General features: G+C 35.7%; 1 protein-coding gene and 1 long non-coding RNA gene across 3 annotated transcripts; both read right to left on the bottom strand.

The window, feature by feature from the left end:
* Window positions 1–199: 199 nt before the first annotated feature.
* LOC106348870 (zinc finger CCHC domain-containing protein 10) lies at window positions 200–1,758 on the bottom strand. 2 transcript variants are annotated; one of them, XM_013788688.3, is made up of 2 exons: window positions 1,564–1,758; window positions 200–1,290 (listed from the first exon to the last, which is right to left on the bottom strand). In XM_013788688.3, the coding sequence occupies exon 2, from the start codon at window positions 1,251–1,253 to the stop codon at window positions 402–404; it is 852 nt and encodes a 283-aa protein (XP_013644142.1). In that variant the 5' UTR covers window positions 1,254–1,290; window positions 1,564–1,758; the 3' UTR covers window positions 200–401. The 2 variants fall into 2 exon arrangements, with proteins under 2 accessions (XP_013644142.1, XP_022562980.1); XM_022707259.2 differs by lacking the exon at window positions 1,564–1,758 and adding an exon at window positions 1,494–1,531.
* A 2,794-nt stretch (window positions 1,759–4,552) lies between these two features.
* LOC125589793 lies at window positions 4,553–6,056 on the bottom strand. Its single transcript, XR_007325945.1, has 2 exons — window positions 4,937–6,056; window positions 4,553–4,859 (listed from the first exon to the last, which is right to left on the bottom strand). It is a non-coding gene; the product is annotated as an uncharacterized LOC125589793 (long non-coding RNA).
* Between the last annotated feature and the right edge of the window lie 13,760 nt (window positions 6,057–19,816).

The raw sequence follows: 19,816 nt of genomic DNA, 5'->3' as shown, positions 1-19,816 counted from the left end.
CTATTACATGGGTAAGAAAGATACTCATACTACACAAAAATCAAAATTTGATGGAAAATACAGTTATAGCATACTAGACAGTATTTATATTAACCTATACTATATACATCAACAATAGTCAATAACATACAAAACAAGTCCTTCACTTACTCGTAGTTTGTATTTTCCTGGGGTTTACATGATATGGATGATCTTGAAAGGTGGAAATTTTTCTTGTGGGTCTATTAAGCTCTGGAAACTAAAAGGAGATTCTCAAACCCCATCACTGTATTACAACACAGCCATAAATGGCTGAGAAAAAGCAAAGTTGAAACTTGAGAAAAGGAAGAGTTTCTAATGTAGCTCAAAATGATTCACTCTAAAAAGGCATATAACATTTTTCATCATCCCTGAAAACCAATTCAACGACGCTTGTTGTTGCTGCTGTGCCTCTTGCTCTTCTTCTTTCTACTGCTTCTGTCTTCATCAGAATCAGAGTCCGAAGCTGATTCTGAGTCAGATGACTCCTCCTCAGATGAAGAGGAGCTGTATTTTCTTCTCCGCCTTTCCTTCCTCTGCTTTGGCTTCTTCTTGCTCTTCCTCTTATTCCTTCTCCTCCTCCTCCTCCTTTCCTCCTCCGACTCAGACGATGAACTGTACTCCGAATCACTCTCTCCAGACGATTCAGAGCCGTCACTACTATCTGTTTCAAACACAGAAGCTTCACTGTCACTGCCAGACTCAGATTTCGACCTCTGCTTTCTCTTGCTCTTCTTGGACGACCGCCTCTCACCTTCTTCTTCATCTTTCCCGTTTCCTGCATCTAGCTTCTCATCATCACCATCAAGATCATCAACAGAAGGCTTCGTCCTCAGTTTAGGATTCTTAAGCTGCTGAGTTCTCGAAGGCCTAGAGATGTAAACCCTCTCGTTCTTGCACTCGTAAGTCCAGTGCCCCGTCTGGAAACACTTCTGACACTGCGAAGCCGCCAAGCTGCTTCCTCCCACCACCGATGCCGACACTGACTTGTCTTTCCTTTCCCCAAGCCTGACGGCTTTCTCGGTACTCATCAGATACATCTGCCTCTTGGCTTCCCTCTTCTCCTGCCATCGACTCGGACCTTCCTCCTTCTGACCGTAAGCGTTGACGTTTCTGGAAGCAGCAGCAGCTGCTCGCTCAGCTTGGGTGCGGCTTAAGCCTTTGGAAGCGGTGAGTGCTGCAGCTTTGATCCTGTCTGCTGCAACCTGTGCTTTCTCATCCTTTGATTCAGACATGTCCGTCTCTTTTGAGCTAACGAAGACTCTTTCTTATCTGCAATTAACGCAAACACCATACGTTCAGACAAAAGTATGTAAAAGACAGTTTCAGACACTGACGGTCGAACAGATTGGAAACAGAATCTGTAACTCTTCAACAAGTAGAATCAGTTACAAATCTGAACACGAAGGGTTTAATAGGTATTTCTACTAAGAGTTTACGATTAATCTAGGAATAGAATGAGAAACGAGCTTTACCGCGATATATTTGTTCAAAATCTCAAGATCTATACAAATTCTTGGGAAAACAATAAAAGGAAAAACTTACGATTAGAGACGCGGGGGGGGGGAGGGGGGGGAGGGGGGCACGAAAAGGAAGGATCGGAAGAAACTTCTTGCTTGCTTGGGAGGAACCAGTGGAGCGAATTTGAGAGAGAGAGAGAGAGAGAGAGGAGAGCAACAAAGGAAGGCGGCTCCCTGACTGGCTCAGAGGGAGGAAGAAAGAAACTGACAAAAAAACTCTTTTCTAATTTGTTTTTCTCGACCCCATCAGAAAATCTTCTTTATGAAAAAACCCCTACGTTTTTTAATTTGCATTTTTACCATGTAAATGTTAAATTTCGTCAATTGAAAATGATCTAAGAGAATCTACCCACAAAAAAAAACACCTAACTAGGAAACAAATTTCCATGATAGTTAACAAAACCCCCTCCTCGGTCGTTTTATCTTATCTAAAAGAGTGTTATTCATCTTATATATTAAAACAGAAGTCATAACCTTGATTCATGTGTGATTTTTAAAAAAATGGACCTAATGGACATTTTCATAGAAAGTCATGTTACTTTTAATCTATAATCTTATCATTTAAATTTTGGGTCTACCAGAAATTTTTATTGGGCTATCAATAATTGGATTTGAACAATATATGATCCATTGGATTTATGGATAGTATATATTAAATAGATATAATTTAATGTCGTAATACTATACCTCCATATGTTAAATATTTAAATATTTGTCGATGTTAACTTTTAAAATTATAAAGATTTTTTTTTAAATAACAAAAATCATATTATCTAACAATGATTAATTTTTACTACCTTAAACCAATGAAATTTTTTTTTAAACTATATAGTTTATTTTAAAAATTAAACAAAAACTAAATGTTTTATTATTTACTCGATAATATAAATCTATGAAGCGAAAAGTTTAATTTTTTAAAAACTTTTTAAATTTTTGAAATGTTACAATATCTTTTAATATGACAATAAAATAATATTTTACTAATCTTTATATATATAGTTACGATTTTAATAATCCGAAAATATATATAAATATATATATAGAAGAAGATACAAATACATGTGAAAATTTGAAATAACCTATTCCATGAGAAAAATTAAAATTTATAGACACATATATATTATAATATATACCAATTTAGAATTGAAAACAAAATATTTATATAAAAATAAATGAAAACAAAAATTCGCGCGGTTGCGTGGATCGAGATCTAATCTTATATATTAAAACAGAAGTCATAACCTTGATTCATGTGCGATTTTTTAAAAAATGGTCCTAATGAACCTATTCATAAAAAATCATGTTACATTTAATCTATAATCTTATTATTTAAATTTTGGGTCTACCAGAAATTTTTATTGGGCTATCAATAATTAGATTTAAACAATAGATGATCCATTGGATTTAAATATAGTATAAATTAATTAGATATAATTTAATGTTGTAATACTATACTTCCATATTTAATTATTTAAATATTTGTCAATGTTAACTTTTAAAATTATAAAGATTTTTTTAAATAACAAAAATTATATTATCTAACAATGATTAATCTTTACTACCTTAAACCAATGAAAACAAATTTTAAACTATATAGTTTATTTTAAAAAATTAAACAAAAACTAAATGTTTAATTATTTACTTGATAATATAAATCTATAAAGCGAAAAGTTTAATTTTTTAAAAACTTTTTAAATTTGTGAAATATTACAATATTTTTGAATATGACAATAAAACAATATTTTATTAATATTTATATTTATAGTTACGATTTTAATAATGAAATAATAATCCAAAAAATATATATAGAAGAAGATACAAATACATGTGAAAGTTTGAAACAATCTATTCAATGAAAAAAATATACCGTAAACTTATTATGTTTTAAAAATTGATAGACACATATATATTATAATATATACCAATTTAGAATTGAAAAAAAAATATATATATAAAAATAAATGAAAAAAAACTCTGCGCGGTTATGCGGGTCGAGATCTAGTTGATGTATTTAAAAAAAAAAACACAATATTACATAATCAATGATTTAAATGAGGTTTTTAAAATCTAATGGTATTTATTTATTTTTTATATTTTTTAAATTGATTTCGAATTTCATGAATAAATGGCTGAAATCAAAATACAAGGCATATTATACCGATTTTAAAATTAACCAACTCAAAATATCAAAAATTGATGGAATAACACCTCCTTAGTATTATTTATGTGTTTGGTTATATAATTGAGCGATTTGCATAGAAAATAATAGAGGAAGACGGAGAAGTTTGCATGGATGGAAAAACCAAAGGCCCAATCGCTAAGCCCATCTCTTTCCCACGCGAAAAGACCTAGCTGACCCTATTCTCCCTTTCTTTACGTATGAAGCGAAAAGGTTTTGTAATGATTACATGCATGTAATCATGAGTAAAACTATACACACAAAAACCTTATATTTGTGTAGCTCGTGTATCTAAGAATAGCCATAACTTCTGACCACTTATATCACCTAAAAATCGTAAAAACAATGAGACGTACCAGTCTTTGATGAGCATAGTAAGGATGCGATACGTTTTGGGAGAAAAAACGCTGATTGTTCTATCTTACCAGTTCCCGGCTTGGATCCTTGGTCGACTAGGAAGGAGATAGCTACCGATAAGCGTAACAAAAACAACTGACATACCGGTCATGATGAGCAACGACAACAATACAGTAATTTCATATAAAAAAGTTGGATCTTGATGTCGGAATAGATATAGCTCACTAATGCTACATATAATATTATCCATCATTTAAAATACTTATCCGTTACAATAGTTAATATTTTTTGTTAATACATCAAATAGCCGTAACACAAACTGATATAGTCGGTTATTATATCACATAACAAGAGTCAAACAAAAACATGGGTGCATACATAACTTAGAAATCCTTCGTAATCTTATCCATCTTACAAAACACTTATCAGTAACAATAGTTAATATTGTTTGCTAACATATCAAATGGCAAGAGTCAAACAAATAACATACGTTGCATAAATATCTGAGTAATCTTACATAAAAGTTTTCCAAATTACATAGCCGTAACACAAACTAACATAACCGGTTAATATATCACATAGAAAGAGTCAAACAGAAAACAAAGTTGCATACATAACTTGGAAATCTTACAAAATATTTTCCCAAAATATATAGTCGTAACACAAACTGGCATAGCCGGTTAATATTCTTGCTGATGTGTGTGGCCAGCAGCAAAAATCTGAAATGGTAACTCTATGGTCTCCATAATTGCCAACATGAACTTAGATAGAATTAATGACTGGAACTTGAATAGTATATGAAGCGTGTGTAAGCCCTAATGCTGAACTAGATTCAAAAAGGAAACACAAGGAAAAAACTTACAATACGGTGAGACTGAAGAACATGATCCGGCGAGTACGAGATTATTTTGGAGCAAGAATTCGGAGAAACCAAAGCGATTGAGATAGATGGAAGACTGTTTCGGAACAAGGGTTCCGTCGGAGAAACCAAAAAGATTGGGAGAGATGAAAGATTGTTAGTAAACAATAGTTCTGGCGGAAAAATCAAAGAGATTGTGAGAGAATGAGAATCGTAACCACATATAAACCAGAGAGATTGAGAGAGATGAAATAGATATTTAAAGAAGAGTATATCGATTGTAATGATGAGCATAGTCTCTCTCTGTAGGCATAATAATGAAATATAGAGTTTCGAGATGTATTAGACATTATGTTGCCTGCAAAAAGTTTTCTTTGTATATGAAGTGTAATTTCCGTATATAATTTGTCAAGTGTTAAGATATTAGAGACGATGTATAATCCTTTACAGTTATTGACCTTTCTGACTAAGATGGTATAGGCTTTTTAATGTAGTCCGTTTTATGAAAAGCCCATTAGTGTTCTTCGTTTAGACAAGAGAACGATCAATTCTGTGAAATTATAAATTCTCTAAATTTAAAATGAGAAGCACAGTCATCAAGAACTAGTTTTCATTTTGTAAATGTTATAAAAGTAATGAAAAGTGTATCTTTATTCATGACATAGATGTTCCTTATACAGTAGATTACACCGTCATAGATAAATGGAAAGATTACAAATCATAATCTTTTGGTTATGAGCCATCCACAATCTGGTTCATAACACTCCCCCTTGGATGCCATAACCATTTAGAGCTTGTAATGTGCTTTAATGTTGCCTCATTAAAACCTTACCAGAAAAACTCAATTGGGACAAAACCATGGTGAAGGAAAAAGTGTACAACACACATTATTCCTCTTGATTTGGACATTACTGAAGGTCCCTTGGACCTTTCCAATTTTCTGCAATCCGTGGGTGATGAAGATCTTGGGCAGAATATGCTTCGTCCTCGAACATGATAGTTGGTTCTTCTTTACCATCGGCCATGCCACAATCTAATCGAACATATTGAGTCATCGACCTCAAATACACACACACGAAATCTTGGATGATGTTGTTGTGATGTGCGTGTACCACCATGTGTAAAACATAACCTGTCTGAAAACAAATCAACAAAACCAAATAACCCCTCTTTGGGCTGGTTAGTATAAAATAAACCAAAATCAAAGGCTTCTTCATCGTCCTTCTTATGTACCAAACAGATCAGTGTCTAAAACAAGACTTCTGCATCGTCCATCTCAGGACTAAATGGATTTCTTTATCGTCCACCTTTGGACTGAATCAGTGTCCAAAACAAGTGATCTCACGCCCATGTACTAGATAATGGGTGAGACTGGTCCATATTAAATCTCTTGAATACCCTTTTCTGTATATACTATTTGATGCACAAGGATTTCATTGTTAATGTACTCAAGCTGTAATCCCAAACAAAACTTTGTTTTCAAAGATCTTTCATCTCAAACTCTTTCTTGAGATATTCAACTGTTTGGGAAATTGTATCCAGGGTTCCTAGGATATTCAGATCATATACTTTGATGATTATCAATATTGTTATCGAGAACTTGATGTACTTTCAGCTCAATACCCTCTAGTACTTTCATTATCCAGTGGACCATATAAATATGCAGTCACTACATCAACTTGCTGCAAGTCTAATTTTCTCTCTTATATAGCCAAACTTATGCGAAATCTAAAAGTAGTTGCATCCACCACATGAGAGTATGTCTTTTCATAATCTATTACTGGTCTTTGTGAGAATCCTTGTGCAACATCAGCTTTATATCTCACGATTTCTATTCCTCACAAGACCCATTTATATCCACTGGTTTTAACATCATATGGCGTCTTAATCATATGGTCAAATACGACTTTCTTCCTTAAACTATTTAACCCCACGTTTCCATTCAATCCAATCTGTTCTACGAGTGCGCACTCTTATATTGCGTGGGTTCATGATCCTCGCTTATATTCATAAATTCAAGTGTTACCTTGTATGCAAATAAATCATCTTATGTCGACATTCTTTATTGGTTCCATTATATTCCAGACATGATATAATCGATTGAGATTCATTATTATCAGGACCTTTAATACTTTGTAGCTTGGCGTCCCAGACTACATTGTTTGGTACATGTACCTTAGAGCCGGCCGGCCTTATCTCCATGTCTGGGATGGTTTCCTTAGTAACCTCAGATTTGGATTTTGATTATCATTTTCTGCACCTTTCTTTTGTTTCCGAGGATTCTTATCTTTTGGAACCTATTTGGTCTACCACGTTTCATACGTTGTCTAGACTCTGTAGCAACTTGACTGTGTCTCTTCTTGGACATCAAATTCGTTGGTGCTTTACAAGCTGGTTTATATATGACTTAGTCATTCTTTTTTTCGGGTCAACAAATGTGTCTGGCATTTGATTAGCTAGCTTTGTAAATGTATAATCTTTGGACGTCTATTTCACATTCTTTAGTCCGAGGATCTTGCCAAGACATTGATGGTTGATTCCATTCTATTTCTTTTACCATTTTTTTTCCAGCTTTATTTTTTTTTTCTCCTCCTGGTCTTAAAATAATCCGTGTACGTGGCCTCAAATATAATCACCCATAGTTGGCTCAAAGTACTTTATTATTGTGGGAGAATCATATCCAACATATATCCCCATCCTCCTTTTGAGGTCCCATCTTAGTTCTCTGTGGTGAAGCAATTAGTACATAGACAGCACATTCATATGTCTTATGATGGGGTATGTCTAGCTCTTGACCGTTAATAATTGTGATAGGAGATATTTATGCTCACTAAATGGCATGATGCGTATTAACTTAGGTGCATGTAAATTTCGTGTGGCTTAAGCTGTGAATGGGAGTTTTGACCTCATAAGTTATGGTCTATCAATCAGCTATTTGCGTTTTAAAAGATTTCGGCCAAGCCGTTCTTGGTATGGACATGTATCACAAAATTATCCACACTTACCCCCATGGACATACCATAATCATTTAAACACATGGGACGTGTATTCACCAGTTATATCTAGACATATAATCTTTATTTATGAAAAATAGGCTCGTAGCCGTTTTACTGGTGATAGTCTAATGAGTTTCCCTTGTGTACATGCTACACACGTGAGATTCTTTGGGATAACTCTTCTTATATTTTAATGTGTGCCTTTTGAATATCAATTTTCGCATCATGTTTGGACCCGGATGGTCAATCTGGTCGTGCCATAAAGTGTATATTTTCGCAGGCTTTTAGCCTATATCATACTGATCTATGCATAGTCTAGGTCAGTAGAGAATGCAGGTATAGTCTTTAGGACTTATTATGGCCTTGGCTGATTTTATACATATATCTGAAGGAACTCTTTGTTTCCTTCGCTCATTGTTTCAATATGGAAACCATTCATTCTTATATCTTTAAAACTCAATAGGTTGCTCTTGCTCTTAGAGCTGGGTGAATATAAGGCATCACTGATTTCTAGATGCATACCCTTAGGCAATAATATATTAGTCTAGCCATAGTCTTCTTTCAGACTGGCGATACCTGCTTTAGTACTTATATTGGCGTTTTTCAGTGTACTCATATAGAAAAATCATTCATTCATTTAATATAAGCAGACAATGTAATAGAAATAAATTCAAGGAGATAAAAATCAGAGAAATCATACAAGCAAAGCAATCACACAAGTTTGATGTCGAAATCAGATTATCAACTTGATTCTTTTAGGCAATCATAAGTCTCATATTCCATAAGATCATTTTGATCATGTTCGAAATTATTTTCACCATCTTTATAGACCAAGTGAGTTTCAGGATTTTTTCCTTTCAGACTCTCTTTGATAGAGGTCACAAAAATGTTTAGGAGTCCTTCATATCTTAGCCCAATGGTTCCCCATTACACATCTATGGCACACTGATTTGGTCGAGCTTTGTGGTTTAAAGGATATACCACGACCACTGCCTTGACCATGGCTCAAATTTGGTTGATACCCACGGCCTCTGCCATAGTGATTCCCACGGCCAAATGTGTTATAGTGGTCATGACCACATCCTTTCCACCCTCCACGGCCTTGACCATGTGGTCTATCATTCTGGACGTGGTTAACTTTTTTTTTTCTGCAGCCTTATTGGTATCAAGTAATGGGGTTAATCCAGGAGGTCTCAATTCACTGTTTTTCATCAGTAATCCATTATTTTGCCCAGCTAGCAATAGACTCATCCACCGACCTATAATCCTGGATTCTGGGATTCCTCCAATCAAATAGGGCCTTCAGTAATAACACCGTTCTTTGGTGATCATATCTCGATTTTTAACTCTGTCCAAAGGTTTAGAGGATTCTCTATAGTCAGATACTGATCTTTGAGACTCTTAATAAGATGATGGCTAATAATTAATATTGCCATGTATCAATCTTTCTCATTGGCATTATTGCCTTCTATGATACATTCACCAAGTCTTTTTGACTTTAGGATAATCTTTGTATCCAATGCCCACCGTAAATAATTATCTCCAGAGAGATTTAGGATAACAAAATCCAGGTTGATTTTCGACATCTCAAATCATATATCACTCAATATTTAGGTATAATTTTCATGCGGACTTACTCTTAAAAACAATCAATTCGGATTTCAATCTTGTGAGGACAATGAGAATATCAATCTTAAAGACATTTAATCAATCAGTCAATTTCTAGCAAGTCTCAGCAATACTATTTCTATGTGCTCATAATATTATGGTTTATCAAGACTAGCAAAAACGGATTCAATTAATCATGCAATTAGGGTTTAACAATCAATGAATTTTAGCAAGACTAGTAAAAAGATTTATTAATCACTCAATCAGTTTCAAAACTGATTTTAGCAATACTAAAATATAAATTTCAAGCATGAATTTCAATGAATCAGTTTCAAGGCTGATTGGTATTTAGCATAAACCATGTGTAAATAATTTATCTAGTATCCGAATTTATCAAACCTCAAAAACATATAATCAGATCAATCAATTTAATCGAACTTAGCATACAATCTTAAACCTCAAGACATTATATTTTATCATGAATCTATCAACCTAGCATACGGATTCTCAATTCTCAAAGACATCCAAATCAAATCAATATAACCTATCATACGGATTATTTAGGGTTTCTATTTAAAACAGATCAGATTACAAAACTATCACTCCTTGCAGATGATATTAAACCTCAAGAATCATGCAATCAGATCATTCAGATTTTAAACAAGTAAACCTCAATCAATCTATCAACCTATCGGATTATATAAGCAAAGCAAGCTAGCAACCTATCGGATTCAATCAATGTTTTAACAGGCTGGTCGGTTTAAACAATTTTAAATCAGATGAACAATTAACTAAGCAGGATGAGAAAATAAATCTATCAATTTAACGATCAAACAATTCTAGCAACATAGCATCAGATTCAATCAGATTTAAAACCTCAATGATCAAAATCGAAAACAGTTTTGATTTCAAAATATTCGATTAGGGTTTTAATATGTGATTTGATAATTATAGTAATTAATTCTGATACTTATATTATTTAGGGTTTATAGATATATGGTTAGGGTTTATCGGATTTTAACTTGTAAAAACCGATTTAGGGTTTTAATCATGTAGGAACATGATTTAAGGTTTGGGGTATCGAACTTTTAGAGCTTCGATTTACTCAATTAGGATTTTTGATCTATTATCCTATGGTTTTGATTCATAAAGATTAGGGTTTTAGAGTTTCATTCTTTATCAATCAATCCATGTTAGATTATGTGTTCTTAGGTTTTGAATTACCTTTTAACCTTAGATGATTGTTGAATCGGACCACCAAAGGAGTTGAGCCGCGAGCTGGACACGAACGGGACGCGAGCTGGAATGGATCGAGTCGCTTCTATCGGGTCGCGGGCGTTCTTTGTTGCTTGATCGGGAACGCCTTGATCGTCAGACGCGAGCTGTCTGATGCTGTCGCGAACGAGGAAGAGGTCGCGTACTGGAACTGCTCTCGGGTCGCGAACGTCTGAGCTAGGATCAAGAACGTCTTGGGCTGAAGATGATTGGGGACGCGAGCTAGAACAGATGCGGGAACAAGAGACGCGATCGGGGTTTAGGGTTCGTCGGATCACCGGCTAGGGTTAGGGTTTTAGGGTTTTTTGATTTGGGTATTAGCTTAGGGATTTAGAGTTTCGTGTTGATAGCGTGTTATAGAAGTAATAGAAAAGTCTATCTTTATTCATAACATAGAAGTTCCTTATATAGGAGATTATACCGCCATAGATAAATGAAAAGATTATAAATCATAATTTCTTGGTTATGAGTCATTCATAATCTGGTTCATAACAGTAAATAAGTTTGATCTCAAGTCATTTTCTTACTGTGTTATTATATTTTATAATTTGTTTATATTTAGAAATTTCGTGGTCTGATATTTTTTTGAATGAATAAAAAAATATGGGTTTGAAGACACATTCATCTCCTAGGGTAAGATTTGAACTATGTTAAAACAATTTTTTTCTTGAAGATCAAATCTCTTATTGCAAACTTGAATTTTATTAGGTGATCCAAAAAAATTAGCCACCAAACTGATTTATCATTGGTAATTTTTATATACTATAAAGGAAGTTATTTCTATTATTGACATATGAATAACCCTAATATTAACTTGTGAAATTGACATCAAATCATTGACAGACCTTCCAGATCGTGTAATTCTTCTTTAAAAACTTCATCAAATTGATTTAGTTTTTTCTTAATTTATATTGGTTTGGGTACCGTTCTTGATAACTTATAGCAATTATTTCGGAATTATGACGTAACGTGTGAAAGAAGCAACCATCACATAATTTGGATTGTGTCTGTGATGGCATGACCCTCCAACTACTGTTTATCCATACGACAAAACTTTTTGAAGTCTTATGGATTGGATCAAAATCTAGATTTGTTATCAAATTAGGCTCGTCTCGGGCCCAGCCTTGGCCTTATCTCTTCTGTTTTCAAATTCTTTTCCTACGGATTGTATTAGATTATAATTTTCAGCTTACAAAATAATATCGAAACTAAAGTGAGAAAAGTATACTACCTTCTCGAGATTAAAGTCCACACTGCTCAGTATTTTAGTATTTATAAACTATAGCTACAATCTTGAAAGATTAATTTTTCTAAAAGTTCATTAGAAAAATCTAAAAATTTGGTATAAATATATATAGAATATATGATTAGATTAGATTAGATTAGATGAGATGAGTTGAGTTGTGTGGATAGAGTGCAAGACAAACCGAAAAAGGAATCAGTAGTTAAGATAGAGATAGAGCTGTCTAATATCACTGGAAGGTTGGAAACAAGAAGACGCATTCTTGCATCAAAGTCACGTTACGTTGCCAATTTAATCAACACATTAATTGTATAATAACAACTATTAATATATATATATATATATGTGTGTGTACATGCATACGAGTATATGAATAGGAGGGATACATAGAGACAGATATTGTTAGTTGGCAATGCCTCCAAGCAAACCACAAACCTTTTTATCCTAAAACTATCCCTTTTTATTTTTTTTCTGTTATTTTGTGTTTTCATATATATCTTCTTTCAACTTGTATAAGTTTGTTTATAGATGTTACCCATTCTTCATTAATGCGATTGTTTTTTATTGATAAAGATGATGAGTTGTATATATTATCCACGAATCCTTACATGTCATGTAACATGCATCAATCAATTAAGTGAAAATCGATTGAATTCTCGGATATCAAAAAAAGATTATATGCTCTCTTCAAACATATTATATGATTATAGATATGCCGCCATATATATTATTGTTTGGTCGGATCTATTCAACATACTTTTGACTTGATAGTAATAATTTCCAAAGCTTTGTTTCTAAAATTACAAAGAACGAACACACTTAGCAACACCAGAATTATGTAGATGAAATAGATACGAATATGTCTTCAATACTATTTTCTGCAGTAAAATGATTTGTTTGGATGGATTAACACGAATTGACGTGGATTGCAAGTGCCGACGTGGAAAATAAAGGTCTTAATCAATTAGGAAGGAAGTTAACGGAAACAGATACAACGAATAATATGAATTTGATTTTATTTTATCAGTATCAGTATCAGTTTTCTCCAAAATATAATACAGAAAGTATATAAATACGGCCCCTCACATCACCCAATAACCAACTTATATATACACATTGACACAAAATTATTATTAGAACCATATTGTTTGTTTTTGGATAAAAAGTATTCTGCTGAGCATATGATATTATATTTATGCGTACGTACTTTTTATCCAAAAACAAGCAGAGTCGACATGCTTGGATGATAGCACTTGTTCCGGTGGAGTTGAGAGGAGTTCCTTACCTGCTCTTCAGTAAACAGAGTCTCAGCCGTCTTGCTACTGCAGTCGGAAAACCACTCTCGTTAGCTCATAAAACAGAAAGAAAGGAGAATTTTGAAGTGGCAAAAATATGGGTTAGAATCAATCTGCAAACTGAGCTGCCAAGTAAAATTGTTACCGGTTTCTCCAGTGGTCGGGAGGTGGAGATTGACGTATCATATCCTTAGCTCCCTAAAAAGTGCAATATATGTGGGAAATATGGTCACTCAGAAGCACTTTGCCCAGTGCCCCCACTCACTCAAGAGGGGTAGGAGTGCCAGTGAACTCTGTTGCTGCTGTTTTAAAGCGTCGATCAAGAAGTGCAGAGAGTAAAGGTAGAAAGACATCAAGGCCTAGTAGGTCAACTAGACAGTGGAGAGCGGTATCTTCCAAGTCGTCTATGGAACCTCCTAATCTTATTGAAAACGCTACTGCTGCTAAGGCTGAGAATGGTATTACTGCAACTCAAGCATCAGAGACGGCATCGGAGGATGCCAGCTTTCAGGATCAAGAAGGAATGAGGGTTCCTGAGATTACTGAGGCTAATGAGGCCATTGAGGCCAATGAGGCCACTGAAGGCGGTGAGGCTCTCTCTGAGTCAATCAATGCTGCTGATACTGAATTGATGCATAAGACACCTGCTACTGAATCAAAGGTGGCTGCAAGCCCTCCTAATATGAAGCAGGTTATCTCACTTGATCGACACTCGGGCTACTCAATGGTCCATGTCTATCATGAACATGACGGAACCTCCCCGACTACTGACGGGACTGAAGTCAAGGAATCTGAGTCACCTTTCTTTCTGGTTAACAACAGGAAGGGTAGCCGCAAGGTTACCAAAGCTTAATACCAACATTTATAATGTTTTTTGCGTGGAATGTAAGAGGCCTAAACAGCGACAGACGCCACACCATGGTCAAAGAGTGGATTAATATTCACATACCCCTTTTTGGAGCATATCTAGAAACTCGTATACAACCCAACAACTCTAGAAGAATAAGCAGTGCCCTTCCGTTTGGCTGGAAGTATATATCTAACTCGGAGCATCATGATAACGCCCGTATCATTGTTGTCTGGCACCCGAGTGTAACGGTAACAGTCTATCAAGCATCGTCACAGGCTATCACTTGTGGAATTTTTATCTCGGCTGAGAATATCAACTTCACTGTCACTTTCATCTATGCCAAGAATCTGGCTGAAGATAGGCATGAATTATGGAGAGAATTGGCTCATCTCAACAGCACTACTCCTCTTGCGAGATCCCCGTAGGCTGTGGTAGGTTGACACTACAGGCATGGGAGATTTAAACTTAGCATTGCAGGATGCGGAGCTGTTTGAAGCAAGATCTAACGGGTTGAATTTTTCATGGTGGAATAACCAGGATGACAGTCCTATATCAAAGAAGATTGACCATGCTCTTATTAACCAATCATGGGGACAGAAATTTCCTGATGCATTCTGTGATTTCCTTGAACCGCAGCAGTCTGATCATGCTCCGTGTCTGTTCAAGATGCCCTCGATCACTAGAAGGGTAACCAAACCTTTTAAATTCTTCCACCATGTGATAGACCATCCGGAGTATCTGAATTCGGTCAAGGAGGCATGGAACTGTGAGTCTATTGTGGGATCTATGAAATTTAAGCTGGCCAGGTCTGTGAAGCTGATGAAAAAGGTTCTCCGCAAACTTAACTCAACACACTACAGTGGAATTACACAGAGAGTTAAAGATCAGGCAGCTAAAGTCACCACTCTTCAGCGCCAGCTATTAACAGCTCCTGGCCCAGCTACAGCTAGACTTGAGCATGAAGAGAGAACTAAATGAAATACTCTTGCCAAAGCTGAGGAGAAATTTTACCGCCAGAGATCCAGGGTTCGGTGGCATCATCTTGGGGACAGGGACACCACATTTTAGCACAGAACTGTGGTTCAGAGAACGACCCAGAACCACATACACTATCTCAGGGATGCCGATGACCACCTCATTGCAACAACTGCGGAGATAAAAAAATCACGCTGCAGAGTATTTTCAAGGTATTCTCGGATCAACCAATATGGCAGAATCTCCTTGTACTATGGACGATTTATGTTCCTTGCTTCCGTTTAGATGCAGCGAAGAACAGAGACTGGAAATCCAGAAAGAAGTAACACCTGAGGAGGTAACTAAGATAGTGTTTGCTATGCCGCTGAGTAAGAGCCCTGGACCTGATGGATATTCAGTTGAATTCATAAGGTCAACCTGGGCAATTGTGGGTACAGATGTAGTTGCTGCAGTATGTGAATTTTTCAGGAATGGCAGGCTGTTGAAGGACTTGAATAACACTGCAATTGCGCTAATACCAAAGGATCCTCAAGCGTGTAAACTCAGTGACTATAGACCAATCAGTTGCTGTAATATAGTGTACAAGATCATAACCAAGATTCTTGCAAAAAGGATGAAGCCTATTCTCATGGAATGTATCAGCTCCAATCAGTCTGCTTTCCTTAAAGGCCGCAGCTTGGGAGAAAATGTTCTTCTTGCTTCAGAACTGATTCAGAACTATAATAAATCATCATGCCTGAAAAGCTCGATGCAAAAAGTTGACATCCAGAAAGCATTCGACACAGTTTCTTGAGATTTTATTCTGAAGATTTTGGAGGCACAACAATTTCCAGCCTAGTTCAGGACTTGGATCAGAGAATGCATAACTTCTCCACGTTTTTCCATCGCCATAAATGAGGAACTTGCTGGATTCTTCAGTGGCAAGAAAGGTCTGCGTCAAGGAGACAGTATCTCTCCGTATCTCTTTATCATGGCTATGGAAGCTCTCACACAGTTACTGAACAGAGCTGTTGACGATGGAAGAATTAAACTTCATCCAAAATGTGAGACTCCAAGAGTAACACACCTTTTGTTTGCGGACGACCTCCTAATATTCTCAGATGGATCAAGAACTTCTCTCACAGGTATTGCAAGTGTCATGAGGGAGTTCAAAGAAATGACAGGGCTTGATATTAATCCTCTCAAATCGGAAATTTTCTTTGGAGGCTACTTGGATTCTGAGGCTGCAGCACTGAGTAATATGTCTGACTTCAAGATAGGGACGTTCCCAACCAGATACTTGGGACTTCCTCTAAACCTTGCGAGAATCTCGATGGCAACATTGCAACCGTTTCTTGATAAGATTACTGGCAAGCTCCAATCTTGGACTGTAAAGTACTTATCCTATGCAGGAAATGTAAGAATGGTGGCTTCTGTCATATACAGGATGGTTAATTTCTGGAGTGCTGTGTTTGTTCTACCACAGACATTTTATGCTAAAATAGACTCGCTGTGTGCTGCCTTCCTATGGAGAAATCATACTGGCTCAGCTTCAGGAGCTCGGGTGGCGTGGAAAGATGTATGTAAGCCTAAGGCCGAAGGCGGCCTTGGTCTGAGACCACTAGAGGAGTTTGGAACGGTGTTCACCCTTAAAAGGGTTTGGATCTTTTTCTCTTCATCAGGTTCTCTCTGGGTTGATTGGCTGAAAAACCATGTGTTCCACAGAGAAAGATTTTGGTCATTATCTGATTCTCCTAGACTGTCTCCCACAGTTCGTAGTATGTTACAGCTGTGCCCTGTGGTCTCTGAGTTCATGAGATGTGAAGTGGGGAATGGTGGAATAGCCTCTTTCTGGTTTGACCACTGGACACGCTTAGGACCTCTGATTCAATTTGCAGGACAAAACGCCCCTAGAAGCCTTCGTATCAGGAAGAATGCTAAGGTTATTGAAGCCACAAGGAATGGGGAATGGTTAATGCCAGCTGCTCGATCTCAAGAGCTACAGAGTATCCAAATAGAGCTTACTACAATCTCTGCGCCTATAGTGGGGAACGAACCGGACAAGTTTCTTTGGCTCAAGTCTGATGGTACCTTTGGTAATCTCTTTTCCTCCAAGGTCACTTGGTTGCATCTGCGAGATCCTTCTCCTACAGTCTATTGGGCTAGGGCAATTTGGTTTAAAGAAAACATTCCTAGACACACATTCACTACCTGGCTGGCTTTGTTGCGGCGTCTTCCTACTAGGGATCGCCTGCGCCGTTGGGGATTATCAGTTCCGGAGGCGTGCGTTCTTTGTTCTTCAAGACTCGAAACACACCACCACCTCTTTTTCGAATGTGAGTACTCGTCAGCGCTGTGGCAACCGTATGCATCTGCAGTGTGGCTTCTCCCTCCAACAGACATCCACTCTACTGTTTCTTGGATACTAAGACCTCAGCAAGCAAGTAACTCAAGCTCTGCAGTTATCGTCAAGCTTGTGTTCCAATCTTCAGTCTACCTGATCTGGAAAGAAAGGAATGCTCGCATCTTCACAGCTACCTCTACTCCTCCCCAAGTGCTACAGAAAGCCCTTGACCGTCTTATCCGTGACCGGTTGCTCTCTTTTCCGGCCTCGACTCCTTCATCTTCTTCGATGCTTGAACTCTACTTCTCCTTCCGTCCTCCTTGAAGGGTGCTGCTCCCCCCCCCCCCCTTTTGTTCCTTTGTTTTGGGTTATTTTTGTTTCTTTGCTTCTAATAAGTTGTACGCAACATTCAAAAAATTAAAAATGGTATAAATCTTAACATTTTACCCAAAAAAAAAAATCATATGCTAGAAAATAATAAATACTTTTTACAACAATATAATTTTTATGGGATGAATTTTATGTTTACTTTAATGGCATGCTGCTCAGGGGATCGATCCGATTTCTTGGGCAAAGAATTTTCACAAACGAACTGTAGACAGAACACTATATCAGAATATATAACTCTAGTTGCGCTAATTAAATTGTCTTTTGTTGTTTACATCCAAAAAAAATCTAGTGAATTTCCTGAGCAGTCTATCCAATTTTAAATTACCTAAAAGCATCAAAATAATATATAACACTTAAAAACATATTATTAGTTTAAACGCTTTTGGGTAAGTTAGTCGATTAGACCATCTCCAATGGTTTACTCTAAAATAGAGTAACCATATAATAGAGTTGGATGTTGCTCCATTCATACTCTATTTTAGAGTGAAAAATAGAGTGATGAACAAAAAATAAAAAAAATTACTCTTTATATAGATTAAAAAATAGGTTTACACTATTATAGAGTAGATAATAGAATACCATTGGAGCATTTTTACTCTAAACTCTATTTTAGGGAGAAAGATAGAGTGGAGTTGGAGATGTAAATACATATTATAATATAATGAAACGACATTATGTAAATACTAAAACTGAAAGTGTCAAAGTTTTCACAATAGATTAAGAATACAAATGTATAAAACTAAATGGTTGTGGTCTAATGGTAAGAAATATGCATACAGGATAAACTTCTAAATTTGATTTTTATTGAGAGCTCTTTGAGTTCTATTTGATCAGTTCAAATGGTATTATGTTTTGCATTTTAAAAATATTATAGTAAATGCATTACTCGACATGCTAGTCATTTTAAAAATTTATTAGATGCTAACAAACTAGATCAGTGCTAACTATAAAAATATAAATCATGATTCTCTTACACTCATATGAGTTAACTAGCAAATGAACTATCAATTATTGTTAACGCTCATATTCTTGTCAATCAGAGAAGATACCTCGCTTCTTCAACGAATAAATTCTTAATTAATTGAAACCAAATAATGGAGATTTTAATAATCATAAAAAAATTACAAGTTATATAGTAGTCTGTATATTGTGTTCATTACAACAGCATTGCAAAAACAAAAACAGCATTGCATATTTGGCTGTATTAGACCACATGTTAATATAATCCAAGAAAACAAAACTACGTTTGTTTAAGTTGATGGGTCAATGTTTTTATTACTGACGAATGTCTAAACATGTTCAAGGAAATTGAAGTAAATAGACCAATAATCAATAATAATCCGGAAAGAGAAGTGTGGGCAAACATGACTAGAATCACTAGATGATGCATATGATTATTATTTGGTGGAGAGTCTCCCGTGACAACCTTCTCTCTCTGTCTCTCAGCTTTTTTATGTCTTACGTTTCAATTTAAAATTTTCATTTTCATGTTTTTTTATGAACACATCATTTTCATGCATGTAACTAAATGTTGATACGATCCTATATACTTCTTTTTTTTTTTAGTAAAAGTTCCGATATACATTGTTCTGATATAACTATTTTTTGCTTTCATTTTCTTGTAACTTGTTCGAGTGGCTTTTGTTCCCATACCATGCAGAAAGTCATGTATTATTTACGTGCAACCAGACGCTTTTTAAAAATATATTCTATCCGTTTATAATTTTTATCATTGGAGTAAGGGTGTATGGTTCTCTCATTCTACTCCGAAATACTCGTTCATGATGTGAGCTGCATTGAAGGGGAGGTTGCAGACAACTGATAGAATGATGAGATGGAATAATTCTATAAATACAGAATGTGTCCTGTACAATGAGGAATCTGGATCATGTACACACCTCTTCTTTGGATGTCGGTTTTCAGAGAAC

The sequence above is a fragment of the Brassica napus genome, chromosome C7, assembly GCF_020379485.1.
Source record: "Brassica napus cultivar Da-Ae chromosome C7, Da-Ae, whole genome shotgun sequence".
NCBI classification, from domain to species: domain Eukaryota; kingdom Viridiplantae; phylum Streptophyta; class Magnoliopsida; order Brassicales; family Brassicaceae; genus Brassica; species Brassica napus.
The sequence above is the reverse complement of the archived record's forward strand: the minus strand, read 5'-3'. Positions and strand labels throughout refer to the sequence as shown.